The sequence below is a fragment of the Clinocottus analis genome, unplaced genomic scaffold (assembly GCF_023055335.1).
Source record: "Clinocottus analis isolate CAN_PGR_092001 unplaced genomic scaffold, fCliAna1.0.p SCAF_34, whole genome shotgun sequence".
In the NCBI taxonomy this organism is placed as follows: domain Eukaryota; kingdom Metazoa; phylum Chordata; class Actinopteri; order Perciformes; family Cottidae; genus Clinocottus; species Clinocottus analis.
The window spans coordinates 1,079,782-1,107,682 of record NW_027176087.1 but is presented as its reverse complement, the minus strand read 5'-3'; the positions used below and the strand labels follow the sequence as shown (position 1 = coordinate 1,107,682).

The 27,901-nt window shown below is 43.5% G+C and overlaps 1 protein-coding gene and 2 long non-coding RNA genes across 5 annotated transcripts in view; all 3 read left to right on the top strand.

Moving 5' to 3' along the window:
- LOC137799037 (junction plakoglobin-like) overlaps window positions 1-6,393 on the top strand; it is an 84,249-nt gene extending 77,856 nt beyond the window's left edge. For 2 of the 3 annotated variants that reach the window (XM_068596118.1, XM_068596119.1), the window contains exons 16-17: window positions 41-180; window positions 1,414-2,963. In XM_068596118.1, coding sequence (XP_068452219.1) covers window positions 41-177 — 137 coding nt within the window. In that variant the 3' untranslated portion in view covers window positions 178-180; window positions 1,414-2,963. Of the gene's footprint in view, window positions 1-40; window positions 181-1,413; window positions 2,964-6,349 lie in introns of those variants that run through there. The other variant, XM_068596120.1, reaches the window with a different exon arrangement.
- A 1,746-nt stretch (window positions 6,394-8,139) lies between these two features.
- Window positions 8,140-14,267, top strand: LOC137799021 (uncharacterized). Its single transcript, XR_011079414.1, has 3 exons — window positions 8,140-8,226; window positions 8,547-8,703; window positions 14,114-14,267. It is a non-coding gene; the product is annotated as an uncharacterized lncRNA (long non-coding RNA).
- Window positions 14,268-15,031: 764 nt separating this feature from the next.
- LOC137799016 (uncharacterized) lies at window positions 15,032-15,940 on the top strand. The gene is made up of 4 exons (XR_011079413.1): window positions 15,032-15,165; window positions 15,303-15,406; window positions 15,487-15,754; window positions 15,858-15,940. It is a non-coding gene; the product is annotated as an uncharacterized lncRNA (long non-coding RNA).
- Window positions 15,941-27,901: the final 11,961 nt, after the last annotated feature.

Genomic DNA, 27,901 nt, shown 5'->3' with positions numbered 1-27,901 from the left:
AGCATCTGTACAATGTGAGCTCCCTGTGTGTGTGCTGCAGAGCTGGATGGCTCGTACCCGCCCTACGGGTACTCTGACCTGCCTCTGGACCGCCTGCCGCTGGACCCCGACCTCCATGAAGCCTACATGCCCGACATGACCTACGACCCCCGACAGGCCTACCCCGAGCCCCTCTAACAGGTACTAACAGGTACACACACACACACGCACACATTCACACACACAAATATACACACATGCAGTTTTTCTTCAATAATACCGGTGATTATAATTATAATAATAATAAAGTTTATTTATATTGTATTATCTCATATGCTAATATAATAAATCAAGTGGTAACTTTTTTTTTTTAACACATAATAGTGTTTTGTCTCTGCAGTAGAAGATAAAGTACGGCCCATAGACCGGCTTCATGCCAATAACAAGCTCCCATGTTCTCCATGTTCTCCATGTTCTCCATGATCTCCATGTTCTCCATGTTCTCCATGCTCTCCATGTTCTCCATGCTCTCCATGTTCTCCATGCTCTCCATGCTCTCCATGCTCTCCATGTTCTCCATGTTCTCCATGTTCTCCATGCTCTCCATGTTCTCCATGCTCTCCATGTTCTCCATGCTCTCCATGTTCTCCATGTTCTCCATGCTCTCCATGCCCTCCATGCTCTCCATGCTCTCCATGTTCTCCATGTTCTCCATGCTCTCCATGTTCTCCATGTTCTCCATGCCATGGCACCTTTCCTCTGTCTGGTGTCTCAGGGCGGTACGGCCACCAGAACGTTGATCTGATGCTGCTCATTCAAAGTGTCCTTCTGGATACATAGTGTATGCGTCATGTGTGCGTCATATGAACGAGCACAATCGGCAGACATCCAAGAACGAGCCAGTGACCTGACCGTTGCCCTCATCACCCCGTTTCCCTTCTGTGGGCGAGGTGCTGCAGGTCCTTTCCCTTCAGACATGCAGGGTCACAGGAAGCGCTCCACCACGTCAAGCTTGTCCAGCACACGTCAGTGTTCACTTGAGTAAAGAAAGTTCAAATGTACAGAACATGCTTACATAATCAGATATTATCCTCTGAGAATGAGCAGCAGACGTGTTTATTTCCTCTCGTGTGGCTATGTTCAGGCTGCATTCTTTAAGCCGTCGAGCATCGCATCAGAAAAGCCTCTCTCTGGTGAAACGTATGGAAGCCCATTCCCGCCATAATTGTCATAATGATGAGTTCTTTTTTTTGTCAGAATGACATCTTTTTTTGTGGCAAAAAGTTGGCAGTATCATTAGGAGTTTCTTTTGTATCGGATATGGGCTTCCATGGCATTGACCTCAAGAACTCTGCAGCAGAGAGAGTTGCACTTCAAAACATCATCTAATGGTCTTCTAATCTCTTGAAAAATGTTTTGCCTTTTTTGTTGCAGGATAATAAGACAGAAATGCTGAGAAAAAAGCCCGGGAGAATGAGCTCATAACAGGAAAAGAGACTTGGAGGAATGGATGCAGGAAGAAAGAGTTTTTAATCACAAAGGGATCCAGCTCTTTCCTTCAGGGTGGGAGGAACATCCCATTTGCCAATCAAGAACTGTGGGAAGAGGTTGCTTATTAAAAAGAGGTTTATTGTTGCTGTAAATGAAATATGTAACTTTGTTATAATGTTTTTCTGTGGGGGTGCGGTGTCTGAAGTTTTGAGGCATTGTTACACAGGTAACTTTTTGAAGCAATGAAAATAGGCAAGAATAAATAACATTAACAATTTGGGACGTTTGGCAAGCAGGAGGCGCTTAACCAAACCAGCTGATAATCCTTATCAAATGTTTCATCATTCAAGGATTTAGTTGTTAGCGAGCATTTGAATTCACTGAGATGTCACAACATTGATGTTAAAGTATGATGTCAATGATGTTGTTTTAATTTAGTTTTGATATCTAGAGATTATTTACCACACATGTGGATACCTCAATGGAAACATCGATATTAGAGCGTAGGAAGTTCCTTGACATTACCTTCACTATAACGCTCAGTTCAACCAAAGGTTTTACTGACATCACAGAAACGTTCACGACAAAGTAATCAACCACTCTAAGATCTTTTCTTCCGTGCAGCATGGAACAGGATAGATGTTGCATTACTGATCACCATTGCTACCAAACGCTACCCGTGTAACCGCCTTCTGCTGCTGTCTTTTAGATGTCTCCTCTGTGTATTTGAATCGTACACATGTCCCAGGGTGTCCATGTGTGGTTTTTGCATGGTAGTATTGTGTACTCATTGAAATATTCTTCACCTTTACATACCGAGAAAAAAAAAAAGAAAAGACATCCAGGTTTTACAAGTCAATATGGATTGCACCGGCCATCTGGAGGCGAGGAACTGGACTACAGATCCCACCATGTCCCAGCCTCACTTTCACCAAGCAGAAACTAATGTCCACAGGAAATGGACAACAAATCCCTTCAGGACTGAATTTAATGGTTTGTCAGTCATAACCGGGTGGACTCCCATCTCCAGTGGAAATGGACCACAGCTCTCTCATCAGCTTGTGCACAGCGTTGTGGATGCCATGGAGTACACTGCAGAGTCAATTTACAACAGTGCATACACAGAGAGTAATGGCAAGTTACTGGTGTACAAGGATGGATATGTTGATGACTGTGTGTCACTGTCAGAGTGCGGAGAGGAGGGGGGGATAGATCTAATAGAAGATGAATTGAACATGCAGTTTTTCTACCAGTCCACCCATCATATTACCGTGCTGTTGGAAAGAGGATATCATGGACAGTTGGGGCAAGAGAAGCTCTGCACTGGGGCAACTGCGTTTGTACAGTTCACAGCTGCTGCTGTCGGTTGAAAGAACAGCAGCCTCAGCCAGTATTGTTAGGAAAGCACAACTACACAATGACTTATTGATTGCTGTGAAGCAATCACAAATATATTGTTCCTGAATCTGATCATTAAATTTTGTTATTTTCAACAGTTTTGGTATACATTTATTCTGCTTCCAGGGAGGATTATCCAAATCTGTGGAAGATTTAAAATGCCTAAATTAAAACAAAATAGAAACAAATAAGTGTCATGTATGCGTAAACATTGTCAGCATCAAATGAAAACATTTAAGGACAATTGTTATTTTAATATGACATGAAAACTCGAGAATTCATTTTCGTGATGAAAAACAAGTCATTCAGATATTAAAGACAACACGCCAAATATGATACATTCTCTGTCGGATATGTTTTCATTTAGGCTTCCACAGTAAAGGGACATTGGCTTTCTTTGTTGAAGATAACATGTGAACGTTACTTCTGACATCTGGGAACGCGGCAACGTCGCTACAGATCCTGTTGGTCTCATGGGGTCACACAGTCAGATGATGAGGAGGTCTTCACTCATCACACGATTGATCATGTTTGTCGCCTCGTTGGACTTTACTTTAGGGATGTTGTTGCATTTAGTACTGTTGCTGCATTCCCAGACAATTTTGATCTGTTTTGTGACCGCTCTTCCTCTTTCAAGAACAATGCTGGTCACCTCAACAAGACGGGACGCCACCTGCTCGTGGTTAATTTGCAGTACAATCCTGTCCACGCACCCGACTATTTACTCTCCACATGCACCGCCTCTTCTTCTACGCAACCTCAAAAGCACAGTTTCCTGTGACAGCTCCCCTACTGGCCTCTCCTGTCATTAACCTTCTCAGCCGCAGCACTCCTCATTCAGACTAATGTGACAGACAGCCGGCCACTTATACACCGCTCCCTTTACTTTCAGTAGCAGTTTAATAGCTGAGCTGATTGCCAGAGCTACTTGAATAAAAGTGAATGTCGCTTTTCACCGCTGTCATGGAGCCATGTAGTTTACGTGTGCTCTAAAGAATGGCAGCGTCTTGGCCCTGTCATAGTACATTGAGCGTTGGGCTTCCTACAGTCCCAAAAGACGTTAGGTTGGTCCAGGACACAGAAATGCAAGTAGGAAGATGAATATGTACGTCAACATTTCCAACTGAATGACAAGGAGTTGGAGAGAGTTCTTACTGGCACCTGAGGAGCAACCATCCTCAACAGTCACTGAAGAAGTATCTGTGCTGTGCATAATTCCTCTTTATCCATCCATTATCTTAACCGCTTATCCTCATTAGGGTCGCGGGGCGCTGGAGCCGATCCCAGCTGTCAAGGGGCGAAGGCAGGGTACACCCTGGACAAGTCGCCAGTGCGTCACAGGGCAGACATATAGACAGACAACCATTCACGCTCACATTCACACCTACGGGCAATTTAGAGTCCAATTAACCTATGCAGCATGTCTTTGGACTGTGGGAGGAAGCCGGAGAGAACCCACGCTGCCACGGAGAGAACATGCAAACTCCACACAGAAGGACCTGCCAGACCAGTATCCGAACCCCGCCCCGCCCAGGATTCGAACCACAGACCCTCTTGCTGTGAGGCATCAGTGCTAGTCACTACACCACCGTGCAATTCCTCTTTCGACTAACGATTTTAGATTTGTAAGATTTATGAATGCGCAAACGTGCATGCAAAGGTTTTTCTTTCTGGGTTCAAACTGGCGACGTACCTGAAGGTAAGGTTAGTCAGTGCACTGATCTCTAGAGAAGGGCCAACGTATCAATACTGTGGACACCTACGTCTCTCTCTCAAAATCCATCCGAGCGTCAGTCGGCTCTTCGGTAGCCCTTTTTACAGGGGCGGGCTGTGGTTTCAGACCTCGGCCTTCTGTGAGTGCCGTATAGTCCTGTTGACCGACGCGGACCGACCTACGCAGCCACTCCCCCACCGAGCAACGCTCAATTACATCACACCTCTGAGGCACTGCTGCTGAATGAACTTTAGATGAAGTCACAGAACATACCTGACGTACTTAATACGTAACTAACCAGGAGTAACTACCTGCATTATTCATGAATTGCAGTGTTAAAACATGTTTGTGAAGTGCATATCTAAATGATCTTATTCATTTATACGTCATTATTAATTCATTTACAAATGGGGAACCCATTAGCATGAACTGAGCCAGAGAGTAGTAACAGAGGGAGGGGGTGAACGGAAAAGAGATATCATCTTGTGGTGACATCATTTTGTGCCTGTTCGTCATCTTGTTGAACAGGAAGTAGCGTGTTCTGGAGACAGGCTGGAGAGGACACTTAGCTCAGGGGGAGCGGGCTCAGCATGTAAGACAAAAAGCATCGAGTGCTTTGGAGATTCAGGCTTCTTTATGAATTTTAAAATGCAGTCTTACTCCAGGCGCACATTCAGCAGAGTGAAAATCAGAAAACGTGCAAACAGGATTGATGTTGTAAGTGGAGAAGCTCCAACGTTTGTTTGTCGAAGTGCCCAATTCATTCAGGTCAGAGGACCCTGTGTCAGGACATGAGTTTCGGTTTCTGGTTTCATTTTGTAGTTTGTCTATTGTTTCCTGTGTCTCTGCACTTCCTGCCCCCCGAGTGCCTTGGCTGCAAATAATCATCTCCTAATGTCTAACCCTAAGCTCTTTTTCGTGACCTAGGTTTCTTGACCTAATGTATCAACTAAGGTTTTCATAAATTGGTCAATGCAGAAACCAGGCGTTCTATAAATGCAACTCAAAAATATTCTCTTAAAATTTGTCGAATGATCTTCAATCGTCAGACTCTCCATGATATCAACAACTGTGCTATTGATGACCTTACATTGAAAGTCTTTCTGTACATACAATGCTACAGCACCACCCCTCTTATTGATCCGGTTTCCTCTGAACATATCGTACCTTTGGTGGACAAAGTCAAGACCCTTTTTGTTTGTTAACCAAGTCTCACTTATAGCAATAACTTAAAATGTATGATTTCATGAATTTAATTTGTCTTTAATTTCATCAACATTGAATTTCATCAAAATTTGAATAGAGACTTCGATTGAAATGTATGATAGAGAAACATCCATGTTTAGATTGTTAAACTGATACTCAGTATAATATTCAGAATTTGATTTATAATCATAATACAAATTTGCTTGAGGATCAATGTTATTTTCAAAACTAAATGATTTATGTTCAGTCAGTTTTAGAAAACTTAGAATTAACTCTTTTTTGTGACAGCTATTTTCAACCAGGGAATTTTCATTTTCAAGATCATTACACTCAGTTTCTACTGATAAATATTTTGTGTCTGTCATTTTATGTAAAACAAGAATTGTTTTAGAAACCAGTTTTCGCTTCAAGCTAAATTCCGTATCTATGACGAGGTGTGCTCCACAACAAGACAGGACCAAAATAAAGTAGCCAATCCCAGCTGTCAGTGGGTGAAGGCAGGGTTCACCTGATTGTGCACGTGTGTCCACTGATTGTTTTATGGTTTACACCTGATTTCAGTCTATCAACTTCTAGTTTGTGAAAACTGACCCGTTGCCTTCGCTGTGCACAGACGGATGTTGCTGTTGTGTGTCGGGTGAGTGATGTATGCTGCTAGCCCAGACTTGAGCATAAGCTGTGCATTTTCAGTGCCTTACGAAATACAGTAATGGATTAAACACTACAGTCATATAGTCAATAAATAATGCATGCATTGATTTGAAAGAAGTCTTTTAAGACATGCATTGTCAATAAAATGTATATTTTATGTATAGCAGTCTCCAGCTCGTTCGGGGTTTTTGATTATGGGTTTACTTGACAATTTGCAATGTCATCCTCAGAGTTTTACAGACGTGACAACATTGTCGATCCGTGATCGCTACAAACAGACCCCCGCCGCATTTCAGGTAAGAATCGTTAATGCCCATATTTTAATATTTCGAAATTTAAGAACCAGATATTTTATTTGCTTAAAGAAAAGATGCATTACAAACAATGGTTGCGATCTTTGTTTGCTTGTTTCGGTAAAATAAATAGAAAGACTGAGCCTGTCTCCATAAGACGGAGAGATAAAAATTACAAGATGGACGAAAGAGCGGACAAGGCTGTCAAAACCCTGAAAGAACCTGACTGGCAGACTAGATCATGTGGTATATTCTTCTAATAACAATTGGCGGTTTTAAATGGATATCAAACATCATTTACCTTGTTACGCTATATAAAGGGGAAAAAAATATTTGAATCACATTGTTCCCTTTATAATTCAGTACTTTTTCATTCTGTTAATTTGACATCATTTTAGGTAATTACTTTGAGGCATGACGACGGATGAAGAAATATGTCTTGCGACACTTCTAATCTAGTCAGAAGAGGCAGATATGCACTAGCGGCCCACAGCATCACCCAATTAACAAATTGAAAGACAAGTAAACTATCAAAGAAAAAACTATCATAATACAACTAAATCTAACCTAAGTAAACAAACTATAATTAAACATTATTATTATTATTGTTATTTTGTATATATCTGTTATCCCTGTTCTTATTTATTTTATTTTGTGTGTTTAGTTTATTTCATTGATGTCTGTAAGTGGAGGATGCTGCTACTATGACAAAAAAAATCTCCTTGGGGATTAATAAAGTACTTTTCATTCATATTACTTACTTTCATTACTGAATGAAAATGACTTTAGCTCCTCCAGTAATGTTCTCCGGCACTGTGACGGCCCTGAGTACTGCAGACTGCGAGCAGGGATCAAGGATGCAGAGCACCTGGACCAGGAAACGGAGACGAGCCCGGTCATGGCCTGGCTCACTGCGCAGGTTTAGAGGAAGAGAGACAGACCGTCGCTGCTGTCCTGTTGTCCTGTTGGTGTCCTTCGTTTTCACCGACAACACTTACATACTTATCACACGCATGCACATTGACATCACGGATGCTACTGACTGCAGCACTCCATACCGTTACCCGTTTATTTCTGAGAGTTAAATACACTTTGTTAATCTTCCAAACTGTGTGTTACATTTGTCATGCCCTAAGAGTCGGGTTGTGACAGGCACTCTGAACGGAGCCCAGTACAATTTCATTAACTCATAGTTTTATTAAAATATATAAAATATGATCAGATTCTTTTTCTGGGATCAATAACTATGGTAGGAATGTTCATACAGTAAAGTGTCAGTCAAATAAAATTTCATAAATGTGTTTTTTTCTTCTATTTTCTTTAAACATACAGGATATCCACGCAGATAAGGTCCTCAGAGACCTGCAGAAGCATAGCACATAGGATGGATGTCAGAGGGTGGAGGACATTACGGTGACATTGGAATCACTCAACTGGCTCTGTGGCGCGTTTGCTGTTCACACCCAGGCGTGACATGTGATCTGTGTTGATAAGGTATCATAATGAATGCTGTTTGTTTCGTCTGTATCAGTAAAATGACCGGCACGAGCCGGTTTCCAACCCTTGATGACCCGGACATCGAGGCGGCGAGGCAGGACCTTTAACTGTTGACCACGAGTATTACGTGGTGGATTTGTGTCGTTGGTCTTCATCTGAATATGATATCAGTTGCTTGATGTGTTTTGTCTCTAGATTAACTTATCTAAAGTCTGCATTCACGTTCTATGATTGATATGTACATTTGTTCTCGTCACTGTTCTCGTGTGCGACTCTGTTCCTGCTGCCAATTATGCACTTTTCCCTCTTCGTTTCAGAGCGCCACAACAAGATATGTACCGGGGATGCGTTTTACGGCTGCCTATCGGCGTACATCATGTGCATTTATGGGCACCAGCCAGGGGTTCTGACAAATATGACCCCAGAAGAAGTGCAGTAGGCCAAGGCTGACACTCTCAAGGCCAGGGACGATGGGTATGTGATTTCAGTTTATGAACATAAAACAAACCGAGATTTCGGTTGCGCTCAGATTTACCTCAATCTGGATGAATTCTCCTGGATCGAAAGGTGTCTGGCACTACGAGCCCGAGGTAACCTCAATCCAAATGGGGTTTATAACCTCTGGCTCGGGGAAAGTCAAAAATCTTGGTCCGTACATGCAATGTGCGTGGGGAAAGATGGAGCTCCCTGGCCGTCTGACCTTCACCAATGTGAGGACTGCTGCGTCTGGGCAAGTCTGAAAAACAGCCTCAGTCAATCTTTGAAAAACTGACAGGGTTTTGGCTTTTTTTGAAAGACCCGATGTTCGCATGAGGGTGGCCGAGTTTATGTGTCATAACACATGCACTGCTGACCGATTCTATGCCCACAACCTGGATAGGACCAGAGCCAAGGAGATGAGGGAGCCGTTTGAAGCAGTGAGGTGTCCGGCAGCGGCCAATAAACCTTCATGAATGCTTGTTTTTCATAATATAAATCAAACATTCCTGTAGATGCTTTTCCTATTCATGTCAAGTGAAGTTCAGGTTAGGTTAGCGAGGTCAGTACAACACAGCAATGCAGCTGTAGTTGTGTCTAGAAATGTCCGGTTCTCAAGGGAACTTTAGTCAGACGCCTGCACTCCTCAACACACACACACCTGTATATCAGTATGTTGACACTAGAGAAGCAGACTGGACGTTACACGTCCCTTTCTGTGAGAAGAGATGAGAACACAGAATTATCCTCTTCTTGACAGTTTAGACCCAATTAAATGTTACTTTGCTGATGATATGTTGATGAAGGAAAACCGTGTATCAAAGAGCCGAACTTCCGGCTGTTCGTGGTGTTGTTTTAGACGCTCAACCTGCGTTGACTGGACGACTCCCTGCCTTTGCAACCGCAGCGCGTGTTACTTTACCTGTGATCGAGGAAATAAATTACGAGAACGGGAGAAGTTGTCGAACTGAATTCTTCTGGCGGCGACACCAGGCTTCCAATATTGATACACGCTAACATTTTCCCAATAAAAAAACCTTGAAATGGCATAATTTGTATGAACTTTGAAGTTCCACTGACGCAGAGTATATTTAAGGCCGGTCAGCTGATGGGCGCATAGCCAGTCACTCTGTACTGCACACTAGTAGCATTCACTTTTTCCTTTTGGACTTGTGACGCTCTTGGTCATGGAGGGTGTTGAGCAATATGCAGTTCAAGAAACCAACAAAGAGCTGATGTGTTTTCTTGGTCTCGTTGGCTTACAGGAGCTTCTGTGAAAGCTTTTCAACGGTCGTGGCGCCACTCACCGGCTAGCTTAAGGGTGGGGCAAACGTTTTCTGGTCACCGGGCTGTCGGAGGGCGTTCCAGCAGGTGAACAGGCACGTGCACAAAAGGTTTGGGGGGCAGGTGCTCAAACCAAAAAAAAGGGCACCCATTGCCAAAATTTATGAAATTAATAATAAATAAAAACACATGATATTTTCAACTCATATTTATTTCTGTTGACTAAAATTATCAAATTGAATAAATGAATGAATAACAGGCAAAAACAAACAAAACCATATTGTAGAACTAAATGCAATCAAACAATATTTAACTTAAAATGTATCAAAACTCTGTCTGGATAAATGAAAGATTCTTCGCAGGAGCATCCTCCTTAGTGCCATCTCCTGATAGATTTGTATCACTTCACTGTGATTTATTTTAATGTCTTGCTCAATGGCAAGCAGGAGAAGGTCGGAGAGTCTTTCTTCCTCACAGAGACTCCCGAGTCTGTTTTATTATTTTCATTTTAGTAAGGATTTCTCCACTGAAGCTGTTGTCACTGGCAGCGTAGCATCGATCCTTATCATCTTCACACATGTTGGAAAGACGAGGCGGCCAGTGTTCTCCTCCACAATGGCAAGGATTTCTTGCAGGTTCTTCGAGGGAAAGCTGGAGTGGAACACCTTTACCTCGGTCTTCAGCTGTTCATTTTCCTCATAGAAATCACAAAGAACATGGACAGCTTCCTCTGCCTCTGGGTTCGGGCTGCTTGTCCAGTTGGCACACAGTTAGAGAGTGGAAGCACTGTGATTGTGCCAGCTGGACTTCCAGTGATGCTCACGTGGAATCTCCTGCTGCGCTCCGCAGTCAAGATATCAATAAATGTGTCGTACACATTCTTCCTGTAGTATGACTCCAGAGTCAATCTCATAACTCACTTATGATGCAGTTGTTTTGTGTTGGAAACGCACTGGCACTTTCCTCTCCTGACCAAGCACAACAGTAGTTATGTTGAGCCTCTGCCTTCTCTGACGCACATTGGAACATCTCTGCAAACTTCTCCTCAGACCTCAATGCTTGTGAGTGAATTACAGAATCAATTAGCTTGTAGGCTGTGTAGTGGTCCAGGCTTTCTTCTAGCGGAGCGTTTGATGCAAGACCAGTGACTTTAAATGCTGGGGTGGTGATTTCCATGCAGAGGATGAATGCGAAGTTAATCACATTTTAGTACATTTTTGCATCCCCTAGGGCCAGGTCAGGTGGATTTCTTTCACAGATCTCATTGAGGAGCATCGTTATAGCTTCCAGAGATTTGTCTGAAGGGCTTCAGTGCTTGTTCCCTGCAAGCCCAACGGGTATCTGACAGCCTCTTGAGCTCCACAATGTGTCTGTCTGGATGCAGTGACTGCTGTAATCTAAAGCAGCACGGCGCTTTGAGGAGCCACTGCAAAAGGCATACAGCTTCTCCACGAGGTTGAAAAAGGTCACAAAGTGCTTATTTGACTTTGAAGCTTCCACCAGGACTAAGTTCAGGCAGTGCGCTTTGCAATGCACATAGAGGGCCTTCTCATTGAGTGTGCATATTCTGGCTTGAAGTCCTTTGTACATGCCACTCATGTTGGCTGCTCCTTCGTAGCCCTGGACATACATGTTTTTCAGCTCCAGACCAGTCTTGTGTAGAAGGGAGACTACAGTATTCTCCAGCTCCTGGCCTGCTGTTGAATCAATGTTGCAAACTTCAATAAATCTCTCCTTTATTTGCTTTTGATGTAGATATCGCACAACAAATGACACCTGTTCTTTGTGGGAAACATCGGTGCTCTCATCCAAGAGAAAAGAGTACATTTCAGCTTATTGGATTTCTCTTTGGATCTCCCTTCTGATGCAAGTACCCAGTGCTGTAATCAGGTCTTTTTGGCTTCTGTTTGACAGCAGTGACACCTGAGGCCTTTTCTTGGTGACTTTCACTCTTCCAATATTTTCTGTATGCATCTTCAGCACACTGTCATTGCGGGAAAATAGATTCACGAGTTCCAGAAAGTTACCACGGTTGTTACTTGAGTTACTCTCATCATCACCTGGAAATGCTAGTCCCTGCCTTGCAAGATACACTGAGATCTGTGAACCTGGTCAGTGTCTCTCTGTCTGCCTCTCTCGCTCTCTGGCTTCCACTCCGATACAAAGGAATTTTGTAGTGCCTTTTTATGGTAATTGGTCCACCTCACCATGCTTCTCATGTGGACCTCTGTACTGTTTTCTGACAGAGTTGAAGCATAAGAAGCATTACATTAATTATGCTGTCCTCCACCTGCAATGCCTTGGCAGGATTAGGTAGCCATCTTACATTTTCCTTATGAATAAAAATTAATTATAGGGCAGTGTTTCCCCTAGGTTTACAGCTTCGGGGGAGGCGGGGGAAAAAGCTAAAAGCAAATTGCAAAACAAAACAGAATGAGAAGATGTGTGAGCATCAGGTTGTATCAGTGTTGCAGAAGCACAAACTCAGCTTCAGTGCTGCAGTGAGCTGAGTTCCTCTACACATCTTTTTAAAACGGGGTTGTAGACTTGTTAATGGCGTACATTTCTCCATGTATTTATTAATGACTTAGTTTGATGTCCGTGTACTTTCAGAGAGCTGCTCCGGGTTCAGAGAGCTGCTCTGGGTTCAGAGAGCTGCTCTGGGTTCAGAGAGCTGCTCCGGGTTCAGAGAGCTGCTCCGGGTTCAGAGAGCTGCTCTGGGTTCAGAGAGCTGCTCTAGTTCAGAGAGCTGCTCTGGGTTCAGAGAGCTGCTCCGGGTTCAGAGAGCTGCTCTGGGTTCAGAGAGCTGCTCTGGGTTCAGAGAGCTGCTCTGGGTTCAGAGAGCTGCTCCGGGTTCAGAGAGCTGCTCCGGGTTCAGAGAGCTGCTCTGGGTTCAGAGAGCTGCTCTGGGTTCAGAGAGCTGCTCTGGGTTCAGAGAGCTGCTCCGGGTTCAGAGAGCTGCTCTGGTTCAGAGAGCTGCACGATACAGAGAGCAGAGGAGAGGTGTTCATGCGCGCCCACGTAGAGACGGAAATGACACGCTGTCGTGTAGGTCCCATCAATACAATATGGTTGTTTAGTTTGTTTAATAACAGAACAAGATGTTCTATCAGAAAGAGAACCGTAAATGACAATTTGTGATCTGGCGCTGTAGAGCGATTACAGGGGCGTGGGGAGGTGTTTCAGAGGGGCGCCCCGCCCGGTCTGATACGGATCCGTATTTCATGAAACATGTCAGCAAACAGTGAGACAGGCTTTGAAATCACGGATTTCGTGAGGGTTTTTTTTTTTTTAATTTATTTTTTTAGGAAACATTGGACCAGTTGCAACGTAATGTTTTCAGCGGCGCTAATGTTGTGGTTAATTTAGCAACGTTGGGGGATTGCACAAACAGTCATTACCTGTTTGTCTGATGCTGCGGGTCAGAACCAGGCAGCAGCCGTTTGGCCTGGCGCTCAGTGCTGCATGAGCACGAGGAGGAGGAGGAGGAGGAGGATGGAGGGGCGCGGCAGAGCTTGTGAGCGCCGCGGAGCATTACAGGGCGAAATCCTCACAACACCGCAAATAAATGCCCCGTCAAATATCAAAACACATTTGGGGGGAAATGATGAGGGAGAGAACAGCAGAAAGGGCACACTTCTTATCCAGGGCAAAAGGATCTCTTGGCTTCCTCTCAAAGAAGTTTAACTCCTGCCAGCTGAATTACTCGGTTTGGAAGGACGTGCTAGCGGTGCCTGTTGCAGGATTGACTCGCGCTGACCCGCGTCTCACCGCTGCAAGTTTGGTCATCACCAGCTGTAAGTTTTCCAGTGTTCTTTCTTTAAAGAACGCTTTAGATTCTTGCCTCATCTGGGCTGTCGTCTCCTCCTGCACTTTTTGCTGTTCGCACCTGGACGTGGCATGTGATCAGTGTTAAGGTATCATAATGAATGCTGTGTGTTTTTGTATGTGTAATAGTAAAAAATGGCCCGCCCAAGCAGATTTCCAACAATGGACCGTCCTGAAGTCAAGGCGGCGAGGCGATATCACTTGCTTCATGTGTTTTGTCTCTAGATGAACTCATCTAAAGTCTGCTTTCATGTTCTATGATTGATATGTACATTTGTTCTCTTTGTCATTGCAGTACACGGCGATGGGTCCTGCTGTATCCAGGCAGGATCTCCATGTAACTTGAGCAGGGTCAGCAGTGACACCCTGCAGACCCTCGTGCACCCTGTGCACGGAGGCAGGGTGCAGGAGCATCCTCCTGCTGCAGAGGGAGCTGGCAGCCACACGGCTGAACTGTTCAGCGCTCTTTCCCGTCTCTCTCTCTCTCTTTCCCCCCCCCCCCCCCCCCCCCGGCTTCATCAGGAAAAATAGAGGGAGGGATCACTCTATTTTTCCCGCCTTGTATGGTTCTTGTGTTTGTGTGTGTTATGTCTCCATAACCCCCCTGCCCCCTTTATATTTACTGCCTTTTAACACACACACACCCCAACTAAAGTCTTGGATTTAAAGGCTTTATGCTCTGTGGGTTGATGTTCTGCTTGCTGCTTTTCTTCATACATGTTGTGATCTCTCTCTAGATCGCTTACATACTTAAAGAGCTGAAGTTTGTGTTTTGGGACGAGACTTATTTTCTCTGCAAAGTGGAGTTATCTGATGGATTTTAATGTGAGCTGGCGACTGAGTGACATTTTTACTGCCTTTGTGTGTGTGTTTTGTGCCTGCCCCTTCTCTTTATTACAAAATCAACTCCACTGTTGAGATGAACTACAACACAGATTCTTACAGTTTTATGTAGACCCGGTTCATAGTTGTACTTAATATAAACAACCTGGTTTATGGTTTTAGTACAGAGCTACTAAATGGTCTATTTGATCAGTTTCAAACAATGTCTTCATTTTATGGTGTTTTTGGTTTTATATGCAGATTATAATCTGATCATAAGAATGTGCAGACAAAAGTTCATGAAACAACTCGGTGTGACCTGTGTTAAATATGAGTAGCCATTCATGTACATAGTGAAATCATCTTTCATGAAATACTATTGATAAATACTATTCCATAATGAGTAATACTAATCAATGTGCTAAATCTGTTTCCCGATGCCACGTGGATGTGAACACCATCAGGATATGTCTGGGAGGAGGCGGCTCCACATGTCTTCTCAACCTCCCCGTCCTATTTCTTTGGGTATTTAGTCATCTGCTTTCCTTAATTGGTGTCCTATGTGCACGTTTTTTTAGCATGACTGCGGAATGTCTACGATATTTGTTAAAATGGATTATGTTCATAATGTTTATTTTATTTTCCATGTCAATCCGTAATAGCTCTTGGAACAGGGCATCGTAGGAGAGTCACCCAATGGTCAATTTCCGCCTTCACATGGAAGCGGTTCAAATTGGTAATTCCTGTAGAGTCTCCAACCAAAAAGGTATATTTGTTTTGACAAATTATTATAAAAAATAGTGGATTTATATTGTTGCCAATACTAAAAATTCTGTGTTGTGTTAGTTTGTTTTGCTAGTGGGAGATTCTCACCTGCGAGGCTTAGCGGATGGCTTAGCGGAGGTGCCAGACGACATTGCCCTCGAGGTGACGTCAACTCCTTTAGGCCTTTGCAAAGCTTCTGAGAATTGAGGTGGTAAATTCTGCGGTGCCGCGTGCTCCAGACGTCGTCGTCCTTTTTGGTCCAAGCAATAATTTAACGGCGACCACTGTGGACCAGCCAGGAAAAGACTTTCGGAAGCTGCTTTGGACTCTCCCCGAGATGTGGCGTGAGGTAATATATATTTATGTCCTACATTATGTCGGTGTGTATGTTTTAAGGTTGGGTTTGCTATTTGGAGAAAATAACTTACTGAACATCTATTGTGTATTTGTAGGTTGTGGATTTTCCCTCAAGGCGCCGTGTAAATATAGATTTGCAAGAGTTCCTGCGACAGGAATTTCGTCATGTGGCTGCATCTGAAGGTGTGTTTAAAGAGATGTGATTTATGAAGAGTTGCATGTGAACCACTTATGTGCATATGTTGCCATAATTTGATGTATGTTTATTTAATTAACAGATCATGTTTATATATACATACACATGTTGTAATGTAGATATACGTCTTATAGTATAGTCAATCTAAAATCAACATCATTGCTTTGTGTCAAGAAAGACTTGTCAATCATTTCAGTAATTCATGATTTTTCCTTAAGTGTGGCTGCATGTTCTCCTGCGGGCTTATTATTAATAGTTGAATGCTTTGAGCATTCAACTATTCTCGTCAACGCAGAGGAAGTTGCATTCACTTGCAAAAGTCTCTTCCTGGTACATTGAACAATTCAGGTCTTATGAGTTTGTTGATGGCCACTGTTCAGAAATTGTCATTGTGGATCCAGATGTGCTGATGGATTACCTCAAGCAGCAGGCACGGTTGGTGGAAAGTTGATGGTGACCACAAGGACATTAATTCTCCATTAACGCAACTCAAAATGGTATGTGGTCTTGTGACGGCTGTTAAGACTAAAACATTAATTGTTTAAATTTTAACATTTCGATGTAATTGTTCCAGAACCACTATCATGTATTAACATGATAGTGGCTCTGGAACAATTACACCTCAGCAATCCTGCAACAGTTCCATTGGTTCAGTCTCCTCTCTTGATACAGCAAGTTTTCATTCTGAAGATTTCACATCCAGCTATTGCGATTCCATCAGGAGCAATTTAAGGCATTTTTTAGAGTGGCTCTCTCCATTCAAAAAAATCTTTGGACAAGACTGCTCCCCAGAAATGTGATGTACACATCGAAGATATTGTCTTGTTATTATGTCAAGATATCTGAAGAATTACAATCTAAAAGACTTGTAAATTCACCAGTATCTATTGTTTCTTCCATACATTTTCTAAATTACTTTTCTTTTGCTTTATTCTTTTGAATATGAAATAAAAGAAAACAATGACAAAATTGATGATTTGCTCTATGAACAGTGCAAATCTTGCCTTGACCTCTATAATATTTCCTAATTATAATTTTAACATTTGTGAGCTAAGTGACATGGTATGCCACCCATTAGAATATCGAAGTCATGATACTAATGAAAGAAAACATAAAAAATATCAGCTTTACCAGCAAGGCAAAGCATTATTATTCATGAATGAATTCTTGCTGGTGGACCAGCTTCATCAACACGGTAAGTATGTTGTGAAACTTGTGTGAGATGACATAGCAGACCAGCGTGTGCCATTTCCATAGGCACTTCTAACATAACATTTTAAGTACCCCCTAACCAGCACAAAGCATTTTTGGTCAGAGATATTGATGGACAGGTTTTCACAGATGGTACACTGGAAGGGGCCTGGATGCAGAATAAGGCTGCTGGTAAGACAGAATGTGTCTTACTAAATTCAACTGTGTGGTCTAATCTGTCAGCAGTTGAATATAATGTAATATCCTTATTCTACTATTCTTTTAATGGGTGGTTTACTACAATAACTAAAACCAATTTTGTATACAATTACATATGAAGATCAGGCCAGCGGAAACGTAGTGTCTTAGCACCTGAGACAGAAGTCCACACGGGGAACATGCCTGTGCAGTTCCTGTCTTTGCGCTCCATAGAACGTGAGCCGGAAAGCTGTTCTTCGGTAATGTTACAGTTAACGATGCTGGGGATCCTGATTGTCCTATTCGCTGTAGCTAGGGCTTTTGGGTCACTTTGGGGATGTAAGTCCACTCACGCGTAGCTTTGGTATAAACTGTTTTCATTGTTTGTGTGACCGATTGACAATCATTTGACATTTACTATAAGAATCTCCAGGTGTGCTTCCCTGTACAAGCCAAGCAAATCTCGAAGCATCTCCACAGTCAAGGGACAGCTTAAAGATGTGAGGTTCTGCATTGGAGATGACCCGATACCAACAGCGTGTGAGCAACTCGTCAAGAGCCTGGGTAGATAGCACAATGAAAGCCTCCAGGTTAAAGATCAAGCGCAGCAAGTAAGGCAAGACATTGCTGACGGTCTTGAGATCAACAAGACCCTACTGCCTGAGAAGCTCAAGCTTTTGCTGCCCTAAGGCTACACCTAGTGGCACAATCAGGTCCTCAAGAGCCTAACCCTAACCCTAACCACTTGAGACTAATGCCGCATTTACACGCAGCCGGGTGTTTACGGAAACCAATATTTCTGCCCTTCCGCTTTCAAATATAACGTCGTACACAAATGATCGCCTTCCAAAAAGTTTGTTTACATGAACCCGCCACCGAGCGCCGTGATCAGTAAGCAAACTGTAAACAGAGGACGCTCATATATGACGTGATGCCTTTTTCGTCGCGTACGGTGACGTTTGAGGACCTAAAACTTTGTTTGACCGAGTGCACACGCAAACACGAAAACAGAGTTTTTGTAGATTTCTGCTTTGGCCGGAGTTTTTAGAAATGATCGTTTTCTGTGATAAAATCTCCATTTTCGTGTAAATGAAAGGCAAAACCGCATGAATATATATGCGTTTTCCCCTGGTGTAAACAGGGTGTAAGAGGCGTGCAACCAATACCTCCAGAAACAAGCAATCTCGTTAAAACAACAACATTCATCCGGGAGGGACAGAAGAGGCCCAATCATCCTCCTATGAAGCCAGAAACTGGACACCTAGCCACGGCCGGGACTGGAAGATGATTGTCGATATTGGCCAGCAACTAATTTTTCCACCTGAGATGGCTTCCACCAACCTCAGACCAGACATGATACTCTGGTCGCCTTCACGAAAGCCTGTGTACGTCATAGAGCTCACAGTCCACCCGTTGCTCGTTACCTCCTCTTGTCTTTAAACCCTTTTGTCTCCTGTCTCCTTGTCGGTTCGTACTGTGTTTCTCCGTGGTGTGTCCATGTCCTGTCCTTTTTCAGTCTCCTTTCAAGTCCCATCTTGATTCTGGTTTTTTGCCTTTTCCCTTTTGGACCCGGGCTGTGTTCTAGCCAGTCCTTGTTTTTTCATTATTAAAAGATTCTTGGAACGGTTCATCTGCGTTTGGGTCCCGTTTTCAACACCGCACCTGACAGAACGAACCGACTGAATCTACCCAGCCTTCCACCGCTCCAAGAATCCTTTTGCTAGAACCCGTCTGGCCTTTGGTGGCCCCTGCAGCCTCCAAAGGAGGACAGTCAGTCTATTTTTTTGTGGACCTGACAGCCAAGACCTTGGCGATATCGACCAGGAAGTGGACCCTGGCCTACGGTGAGCCCCGTAGCCTCAGGGCCGGGGTTCCGGGGCCCCGCGTCGACGCCCGGTCTGGGCCACCTCTGCGCCGCTTCCCGACCCAGACCCGGCCTCTACGCCACTGCCAGACCTGGTCTCTCCGCCCTGTGTCCTGCAGTCCCGTGTCTCCGCTGTCTCTCCCGTGTGCCGCGGCCGCCTCGGAGCCCTCCTCTCGCTCCCGGTCCCCGTCCCTCTCTCTGCGTCCCTCTCTCGGAGTCCCTCTGCGTCCCTCTCTCAGGCCTGGGCCCCTTCTGTGAAGCCTCGCCCTGATGCCCGCCCCCCCCGGACTGCTCCAGTCCGCCTGATGGCCGTCCTCCGTTTTTTCGTTATTAAAAGATTCTTGGAACTGTTAATCGGCGTTTGGTCCTGTTTTCAACACCGCACTTGACAGAACTCACTTTAAGCATATTGAAACTAAAGGTAAGCGGTTTCCAGGCATGAATGAGGTGCGGAGACAGTCCCCGATGGAAAAATGGCATTGCAATTAAGACAACCCAGGCGAAATACATATTTTTTTATATGAAATACTTAAATGTTCAATAGTTGTCATGGGTTGAATTTTGGTTCCTGTTTTATTTTGTAGTCTCGTGTCCCCTGCGTCTCTGCACGTCCTGTTCTGGTGATCGTCTACCTGGTTCCTGACTGTGGATTCCCTGCACCTGTGCTGCCTATCCTCACCCAACACCAGACGCAACTGGTGTGATCTGGTCATACACTCAGACTCATTCCTATTCCCGGATGGCCCCCGCTGCTAAAAATACCTCCTTGACAGAGTACCAAGAGTGCATCCTTGCTACATTGAACAAGCCGGTCAATGAGGACGAGCACTTGCTCATGAGCCTTTCATCTGCATAGCAGAGGCTCGATACCGTTAGGTCTGAAGTCCAGAGTCTCTGTACGCCAGACAGCTGGAGCGCATAGCCGGCTCCATTTTAAAGGACGACAAAGGACGATAATTATAACAGCACTGACCTGGAGCTCTGAGTACTTTTATCATGTTTGTCTTGTCTGTGTTAATGTATGTCAAGATGGATGCCTTGTTGTTCCTCTGTTTCTATTCCTACAAACCAAGTTTACCCTCGAGTACCAATAAAATAACCAAACCGAGTCTGCATGGGCTTCCAGAGACTCCATGAAGCAGAATTTTTACCTCGATAAATTGTTATGACCTCCACAACTGGGTTCGCTTCTTGTACACTTTCAAAGTATGAAGTTAATCAGAGAAGTCAGTTGCAATTGTGATAGTTTCTCTCGTCAATCTTTCAGCAAGTTATGTCAAGCTAGAAAACGTAAGTAATGCGCATTTGTAGGGAATAAAATTAATTTAAATCTGTTATGGTAATAAAATGTAGATGAAAGTATGTTCTGTTAATGAAACGTAATTAATGTAAACAAAAGTATTTTAAAGATGCATTTAGATTGTGTACATTTAAATTTTATACAACAATATTCAAACGATAAAACGAGGGAAAGGTCTTCTGCCAATTCCTGCATCTGACCTGCCTGACTGACGGGAAAGCAGAATCAATAGTAGCAGCATGAACGATCATTCACACGAAGGGAAACCCTACACACTTAATCTTGGAACCCATATTGTTGCTGTAATAAGGGGGAGGGGGGTTTGTACATAAACAGTTTTAAATATTTTGTTCTTAAAATAAACAAATTTAATAAGACAAAATGGCTGTCAGAGGAATGGCTATGGCTCCTCAGTGTCCACCGTGCTGCACGTAGGCTAGCTCTAGCCTGTGAGGACGCATCTGAAGAGGAGCCTCACGTGGCTACATTAGACATTAGAGACCAGTTGGGTCTGCACCTGTACTTCAGGAACAGTGCGAACCGCTTCCCTGAAAGCCGCTGCAGGTCTCCTGTGTGTCTGAAAGTGAAGGTAAATAATTATGCCTTAAAGAAATCTGAATACTTTAACTGCAGTGATTCCCAAAGTGTGGAAGGTACTGCAGGTGGGCCGCGAGAGGTCATTTATAAATAAATAAAATTTAATTTTCAATTTTGAAAAGTTTAAAATGAATATAAAAATATTCATGATTTAAATGACGTGTTATTCTTTTACTGGTGTAACCGAGGGTTCTTTTAGCGCCTATACTGTGTGGTACTAATAAAACACGATCGTTTGTCAGCCAAGCCGGCAACTTCGTTATTAACGTCTTCTCTTTTTCACCACCAACATTTCTTCGCACCTCTTTTTCCGTTTTCCTCCTTCAAAATAAAAGCCCCGGAAACACAATACAATAGCTCACACTGGCTACAAAGATGATGCCTGCAGAATTAAAGGTTTTTTCTTTCGATGAAGCGGTGACAACAGTAAATTTCATCAAAGTCATCCACTGCACCTGTTTGCCATACTATGCGCGGAGATGGGAAGCGACCACCGGCAGCTTCTCCTGCTCACTGAAGTCCGGTGGCTTTACTGGTAAGGTGCTCACCCACTTTTTGAACCCCAAACCCCACCCCACGTCGACAAAATCTCACTCACGCTCTGGAGTTGTGATTAAAGGTTCGGGTGGCCCGCAGAAGATTTTCAGATTTCAAATTGGGCTGCAACGTTCTTGAGTTTGGGAACCGCAGCTTTACTGCATTTACATACTTTTATGTAAATGTAACTATAGGACACACATTATGCAAAAGATGCTACCGTGGTTTTCAGAACAAGAGGGAATACTTCCAATTTAGCTAAGCACCTGAAAGACCGTCATCCGGATTTGTTTAAACAATTCGATGCAAGTTCTGATTCATAAGTGACCCGGGACGTTTTGTAGTTTGTCTGTGTCCTCTGTCTCTCTGATTGTGTGTCTGTTTCATTCTGTTCACCTGTCCTTGGCCACGCCCATGTGTGTCCCCTGATTGTTTACGCCCCACACCTGTGTTTCCTCTCTACTAATATATATCTCCCTGGTTTCCCTTGTCTGCTGTCAGGTTGTCATGTGTCATTTCAACAAGGGCTGCAACAACGAATCGATAAAAAATTAAAAAGTTGGCAACGAATTTCATTATTGATTCGTTGTCGTGCGATTACACCGCTCAATAAGTCACGGAGATGTTTGAGTATTGAACAAAACAATTGAGCGGCACGCAGCAGACAGGAGGTCCAGCAGCTTCTGCAGCGCGCTGTACCTCCTCGTATGTCACTGCATAGTCTCACAGACCAAAGACGCAGGACAAGCAGAACTTAAGATATATTTTGTCACAACTCTCTCCCCAAGTTGTTTTCCACTTTTCTTTTTGCCGGTGTTACATGTATCGTATACTTCGACGCAGTAAAGCAAATGAAGCCCCATGAAGTTTCAGCCCATGAGCAAACTCATTGGATGGACTGCTTCAAGAAGCTTAATGTCACCATCACTACTAACCGGCAGTGCGGTCGGCGAATACTAGCCGAAGGTCTGGCATGAATACCAAGAACAATCTTGCAGTGAGTGAAGTTGCAACTTAAATAGGTGCAGCAGAGTGCAACAGGTGAGCGTGATGGACGAGACATGGGTGTGGCCAACAGGTGTACGGGATGAGCTGATTAGATGAGTGGCGACGGTGCCAGGAGCAGAGATGTGATACAAAATACTGCTGAGTGATCAAGAAATTATGAGACAGTAAAAAAGTGTAATCATTACTCATGAATGTATTAAAATAAAATAAAAAAAACAGTGAAAAGCCAGAAAATTTAACAATTTTAAAATAAAGGAAACATTTTTCTATTAAAGGATAACAACTTACTCAATTATGTATATATTTTCGTTAATGGGACTTAACACTCGATAAACCCGAGCATCGCCCAAAAATGGGGCCAGCATTCTCCATCAGGAGGTCTTCCTCACTCTCTAAGTCCTCGTACTCCCACGAATCGATACCAAAGCCACTGATGTGACAACAAAACAATCCATTTAAGTCCATTTAAAATGTTTGTAACACAATTCAACCATAAATGTTAATGGCCATATATATATATATATATATATATATATATATATATATATATATATATATATATATATATATATATGCTTTTGGCTTGGATTCTATCTCTATATTTTTAATATGTGCTTAAAATTAGGGTTTGCTCCTCCGTTATAAAATACGTTGCTCTCATGGTGCACGATTGGTCAAACAGAGTTAACTCCGCCCCTTTTATGTGCACGAGCACAGATCTAGATGAGACTCTCCTGGGTTGACTTACCGAGTTGATGACCGCAGACATCTGGTTAAGTGTAGCTCGATAACTGAGGGAAACCCTGAGTATGTTAAACCAGCTTTGTGAAACTGGCCTTAGATGACTTCAGGTTATTAAATGTCCCATCACTTTGCTCCGTTGTGGCTTACGGCCACACCGCGCGCATAACTAATGAGCAACACATGCACAAGCTGTTGGCCAATCAGTTTAGGGCGCGTCGCCCTAATCAGTTTAGCAGCTCTTTCCTCTGCTTGTTTTATTACATTTCTTTGATCAAAGATTTAGAGACTTATAGCTTCTGTTTTGTTTTCTCTTTTTTTCCTTGTAGACACCTCTCTTGGGGCGCTTTGTTTATTAAAAAAAAAGGAAATAACGACTGAATTAGCACGGTGCAACGTAATATGAGCTGAACGGACATAAAATAGACACAGTAACAACAACGAGTTGGTGTTGACTTTCTAAACGGAGGACGCAGAGATCCTGGATGAGCTGCAGACCTGGCCCGGTCACGAGGAGGGTGTGGCCGGGTGCGAAGCTTGCCGATGGTACGAGATTCCTTCAAGTAAAATTCAACGACCCAGTCCAGTCCCACCCGTACTCAACAAAGTTTTGTACGGCCCTGGAAGCTGATAAGCAGATGAGTGTAGAATGTGTGTGCAGCCAAAGCATAGCCTCAGTGCTCAGCGTTTCAGTGCCACAGATGGGAGCGCGTGGCAAAAGAACATAAATGTAGCCTGTGCTTTAATAAATGATCAGTATGTGTATTAAAAATGAACATGATGAGCTGAATGTTAATCAGAGCCAGAAAAAGGGTTAATGACGGAAGGAGAGCGTGAGCAGGGGGGCGAGGAGAGAGCGAGATGGAGGATGAAAGCAGGGAGAACTTTGCAGAGGAGGTGGCAGAGCCGCTAAAGGGGTTAGCACGAACGACACAGACGAGGTGGGAAAAATACTGTCAGAGCCCCGTGAGGAAAGAGAAGACGGAGATGAGGCCGTGGATCAGGAAGGAACAGCGTAGATCCTCAGGTCTAGTGGCCCTGGAGGGCCCCGATGCTTGGATGGCTTTCCTCTCATCAACCTTGTCTTCAGCAGTTTCTACTTCTAAACCTTGTCGCTGTCTCCTAGACCCCATCCCGACGAGGCTGCCTGAAGAAGTTTGACCATTAAGCGCCTCTGTACTGAATATCCAATGGGTCTTTACCAACAGGGCACGTAACACAAGTCTTTCAAAGCGGCTGTAATTAAACCTCTTCTTAAGAAGCCCGCTCTCAGTCAAGAGGTGTTGGCTAACTAAAGACCTCTCTCTGACCTTCCCTTCCTCTGTGAGGTACTGGAGAAAGCTGTTGCAAGGCAGTTGTGTGACTTTCTACATAACGTAGATGTGAATATTTCAAACAAGTAAACGCTGTCAATCACGCCGGTGGGATCAGAGACCACCGAGGGAAGAGAATGTCAACCTTCATCTGCAGAAGAAATATCTAAACTATTTCCAGTCTGCAGTCCTGGCCTCTGTGTGTCTACACTTAACTTTAAAGGCTTCAGTGAGACACTCGGCATCTCTCAACTCTGGTCAGGCTGCAGGTTTATGTGATGTACTTCTATGTCCACAAGATGGTGCACGAGAACCAGCTGAAGACAAACCTCTGCAAAGACACACTGGCTGCAGTTCAATAGTCCTTTATGGTCAGGAGGTGTCCGAACTGAGTGAAGTGACCCGTGATCAGTGCTGGTTGAAGTCTCTAAACGTAAAGGAAAGTAGCTTCAATGCTTCCTTCCTTAGCTCCTTTACACAATTCCACAATTCCTTGCAGCGGCAGCATTTCAAGTGAGGCACCATGAGAACAACGATGATGACCGACAAACGCAGATCATGTAAATAACCGTCGCTGTAACTTGGAAATACTTTCAATAATCTGTTAATTCAAGCCGAGGGTTTCCTTAAGTTCTACCGCTCATATGACCACGATATGAATACCAGACCCTACTGCCCTGGATCTCTAACGAATCTGCAACTTCTTGCCTTTAAATATATATATATATATATATATATATATATATATATATATATATATATATATATATATATATATATATATATATATAAATATTTTTAGCACAAATATTATCAAACATCAAGAGTCTGAGAAATATTGGCCAAAAATGATTTTTAATTGTATGTTCGGTGCCCTCCCATCGAGCCACAGAGTGATACTGACACCTTTAGAACGAGTCCGACCTCGAGCCTGTAAAGCTGCAGGAATCACAATAAACACAAGTCTTTGACATGTCAGGACGCATATTCAGTTTTCTTTTGGTTCAGAAATTGAAAAACGTCACCATGACAAACTGCATATCAAAATGAAAACTTTAAAATTGCACAGTCATGTTAAGGACCATAAGGAAATATTAAAACTTGTTACTAATGTTAACTGTATTTAATTACAAAGAGCTTTAAATCCTAGATGGAAACAGGACTCTGCTGCTCAGAGACGCTCCAGCTGACTGCTGCTCAGCAGAAAGTACAACTGAAAGCTCTCGTCATCCAGACACAACTCGTGGATAAGTATTCACCGTACTCCTGTTAAAAAAAAATTTAAAAAACGCCCGGCGAGTTTTTTTGAAAAACGGCCGGTGTGTTTTTGTCAAGGTGTTTTTTAAGCGGCTGCGCTTTAAAAAGTCGCGTCCTGTGTGATCGGCCCCTATGTCACCAACATGCGCCTGCCGCCTGATCTCTGCTTGCATTCCTGATTTCATGTGTTTTCATGTTCCATCTTTAATCCCTGATGTTGTAGTGTAAAGGTTAATTATCAGGCGAGAGGTGCCTCTTTGCTTTTACATCTCAATGCTTCCATTGGGAGCTGCGTGCTTAACGCCACATTGCAATGCACTGTGGGTAACTCCCTTAGGCAAAGTGCACATCTAATGCTGAGTTGTGGAAAGGCTTCATGAAGAGCTCAACATGTCACTGTGGCAATGGGACAGAAGTAAACGCTCCGTAAGGGAGGAGATGGGGATCGGGTCCATCTCCTCCCTCACGGACTCATGGGCCATAACCTGATTAAAATGCTGGAGCTGAAAAGTCAGTGTTTGTAATGAGCCTGTTTGACCACTCGGTGGCGCTACAACACAGACGGGGACAACCAGGAGGATTTATCTGAGCACCGGCTTGGACCGCGTGAGTTATTGTCGGCCGACGAAGAGACACAAGCAGATTAAGTCTCAAAAGAGTGGACTCACATTTGTAGTACAAGTACAGAGAACATATAGATCACTATCACAAAAACTCAGTTTCATATTTAGTAGCCACTACCACAAAGAGACCACACTCAAGGGTTTATGATGCTCCTTTTTGGTGTATTCGCCTACAAATATCCCAAAATGTATACCGTGTGTGCGTGTGCACGCTGCTGCAGTGCAGGGCCTTTTAGACAACACAACTCCTTGAAAGAAAAAGATTGTTCTTCAAAAGTGACTTTCAGGAGGAACGTAGACTTCCTGACCACAACAAGTAAAATACCTTCAGTGTTCCCAAAACTAATACAAGCCAGACTTTGTCACTCTGTCACCTGCAGTGGCGGCCGGCCAATAGAGGCCACCTTGAGTCCCAAAAAGATCCAAGTCCCCCCCCCAGTCCCCTCTCCTCAGACTTTTTTATTGACACTAATCAAGTTCTGTTGCAGAGTAATTCTTCTCTTTGCTTGAATCAGAAGCAGCGCTGACATGCGTACTTCACTTGATCTCCACAGCACTTCACGAGGTGATGTGATGAGTAGTGTGGTGCTCCTCCTTTGGTTGTCTGGTGGTGTACTGCAGGTTGGACACGCGTTTGCTCCCTGAATGGACCTACATTTATTAACGAAACACATCTGAAATACCATAACTATACCCTTTAAAGAAGAAAAACATATAACAAGAATAAAGTGATTCACACATCGCGCAGTGTAAAATGCACTGACATGTGACCCCAGAACCGAATCAGTCCTGTTACAGCCTCGGGCATTTAAAGACAAAGGAAACTGTTAGAAAATTCACTCGACACCTTGGAGTAAAATCATTAAAACAGGAACATTTATTCTTTGAAGGAGCAGAGACAGAGACACAACGTCTTACTTTACTAATTGCATATCTGAGACTGCTCTCCGAATGAGCGACGCTCACTTCTTAAATAGCTTAAGGTTATCAATACACGGAGGCCACCGTGACGTCTTCATGGCTTCATCCCCCGTTACGTCTTTAGATTGGCCCCGGCATGATGTGATAGCAATGGGATTGCACGTTCTTTCAGACAGAGCATGAGGTTAATATCACACACAAACTGGGCATGTCTCCTGATAGACCTACAGATTCCCCACAGACGGTAAGATGAGAATTCAGAATATAACAGTGAGATAGTCTCTGATTAAGCGTGAATAAGTTTTTCTTCCAACAGAAACTCTTCTCACACAAGGTTTTTTTTAAATGCAATCAAAGTCCATAAAACAGAAACATTTCTTGCGGAGATACCGG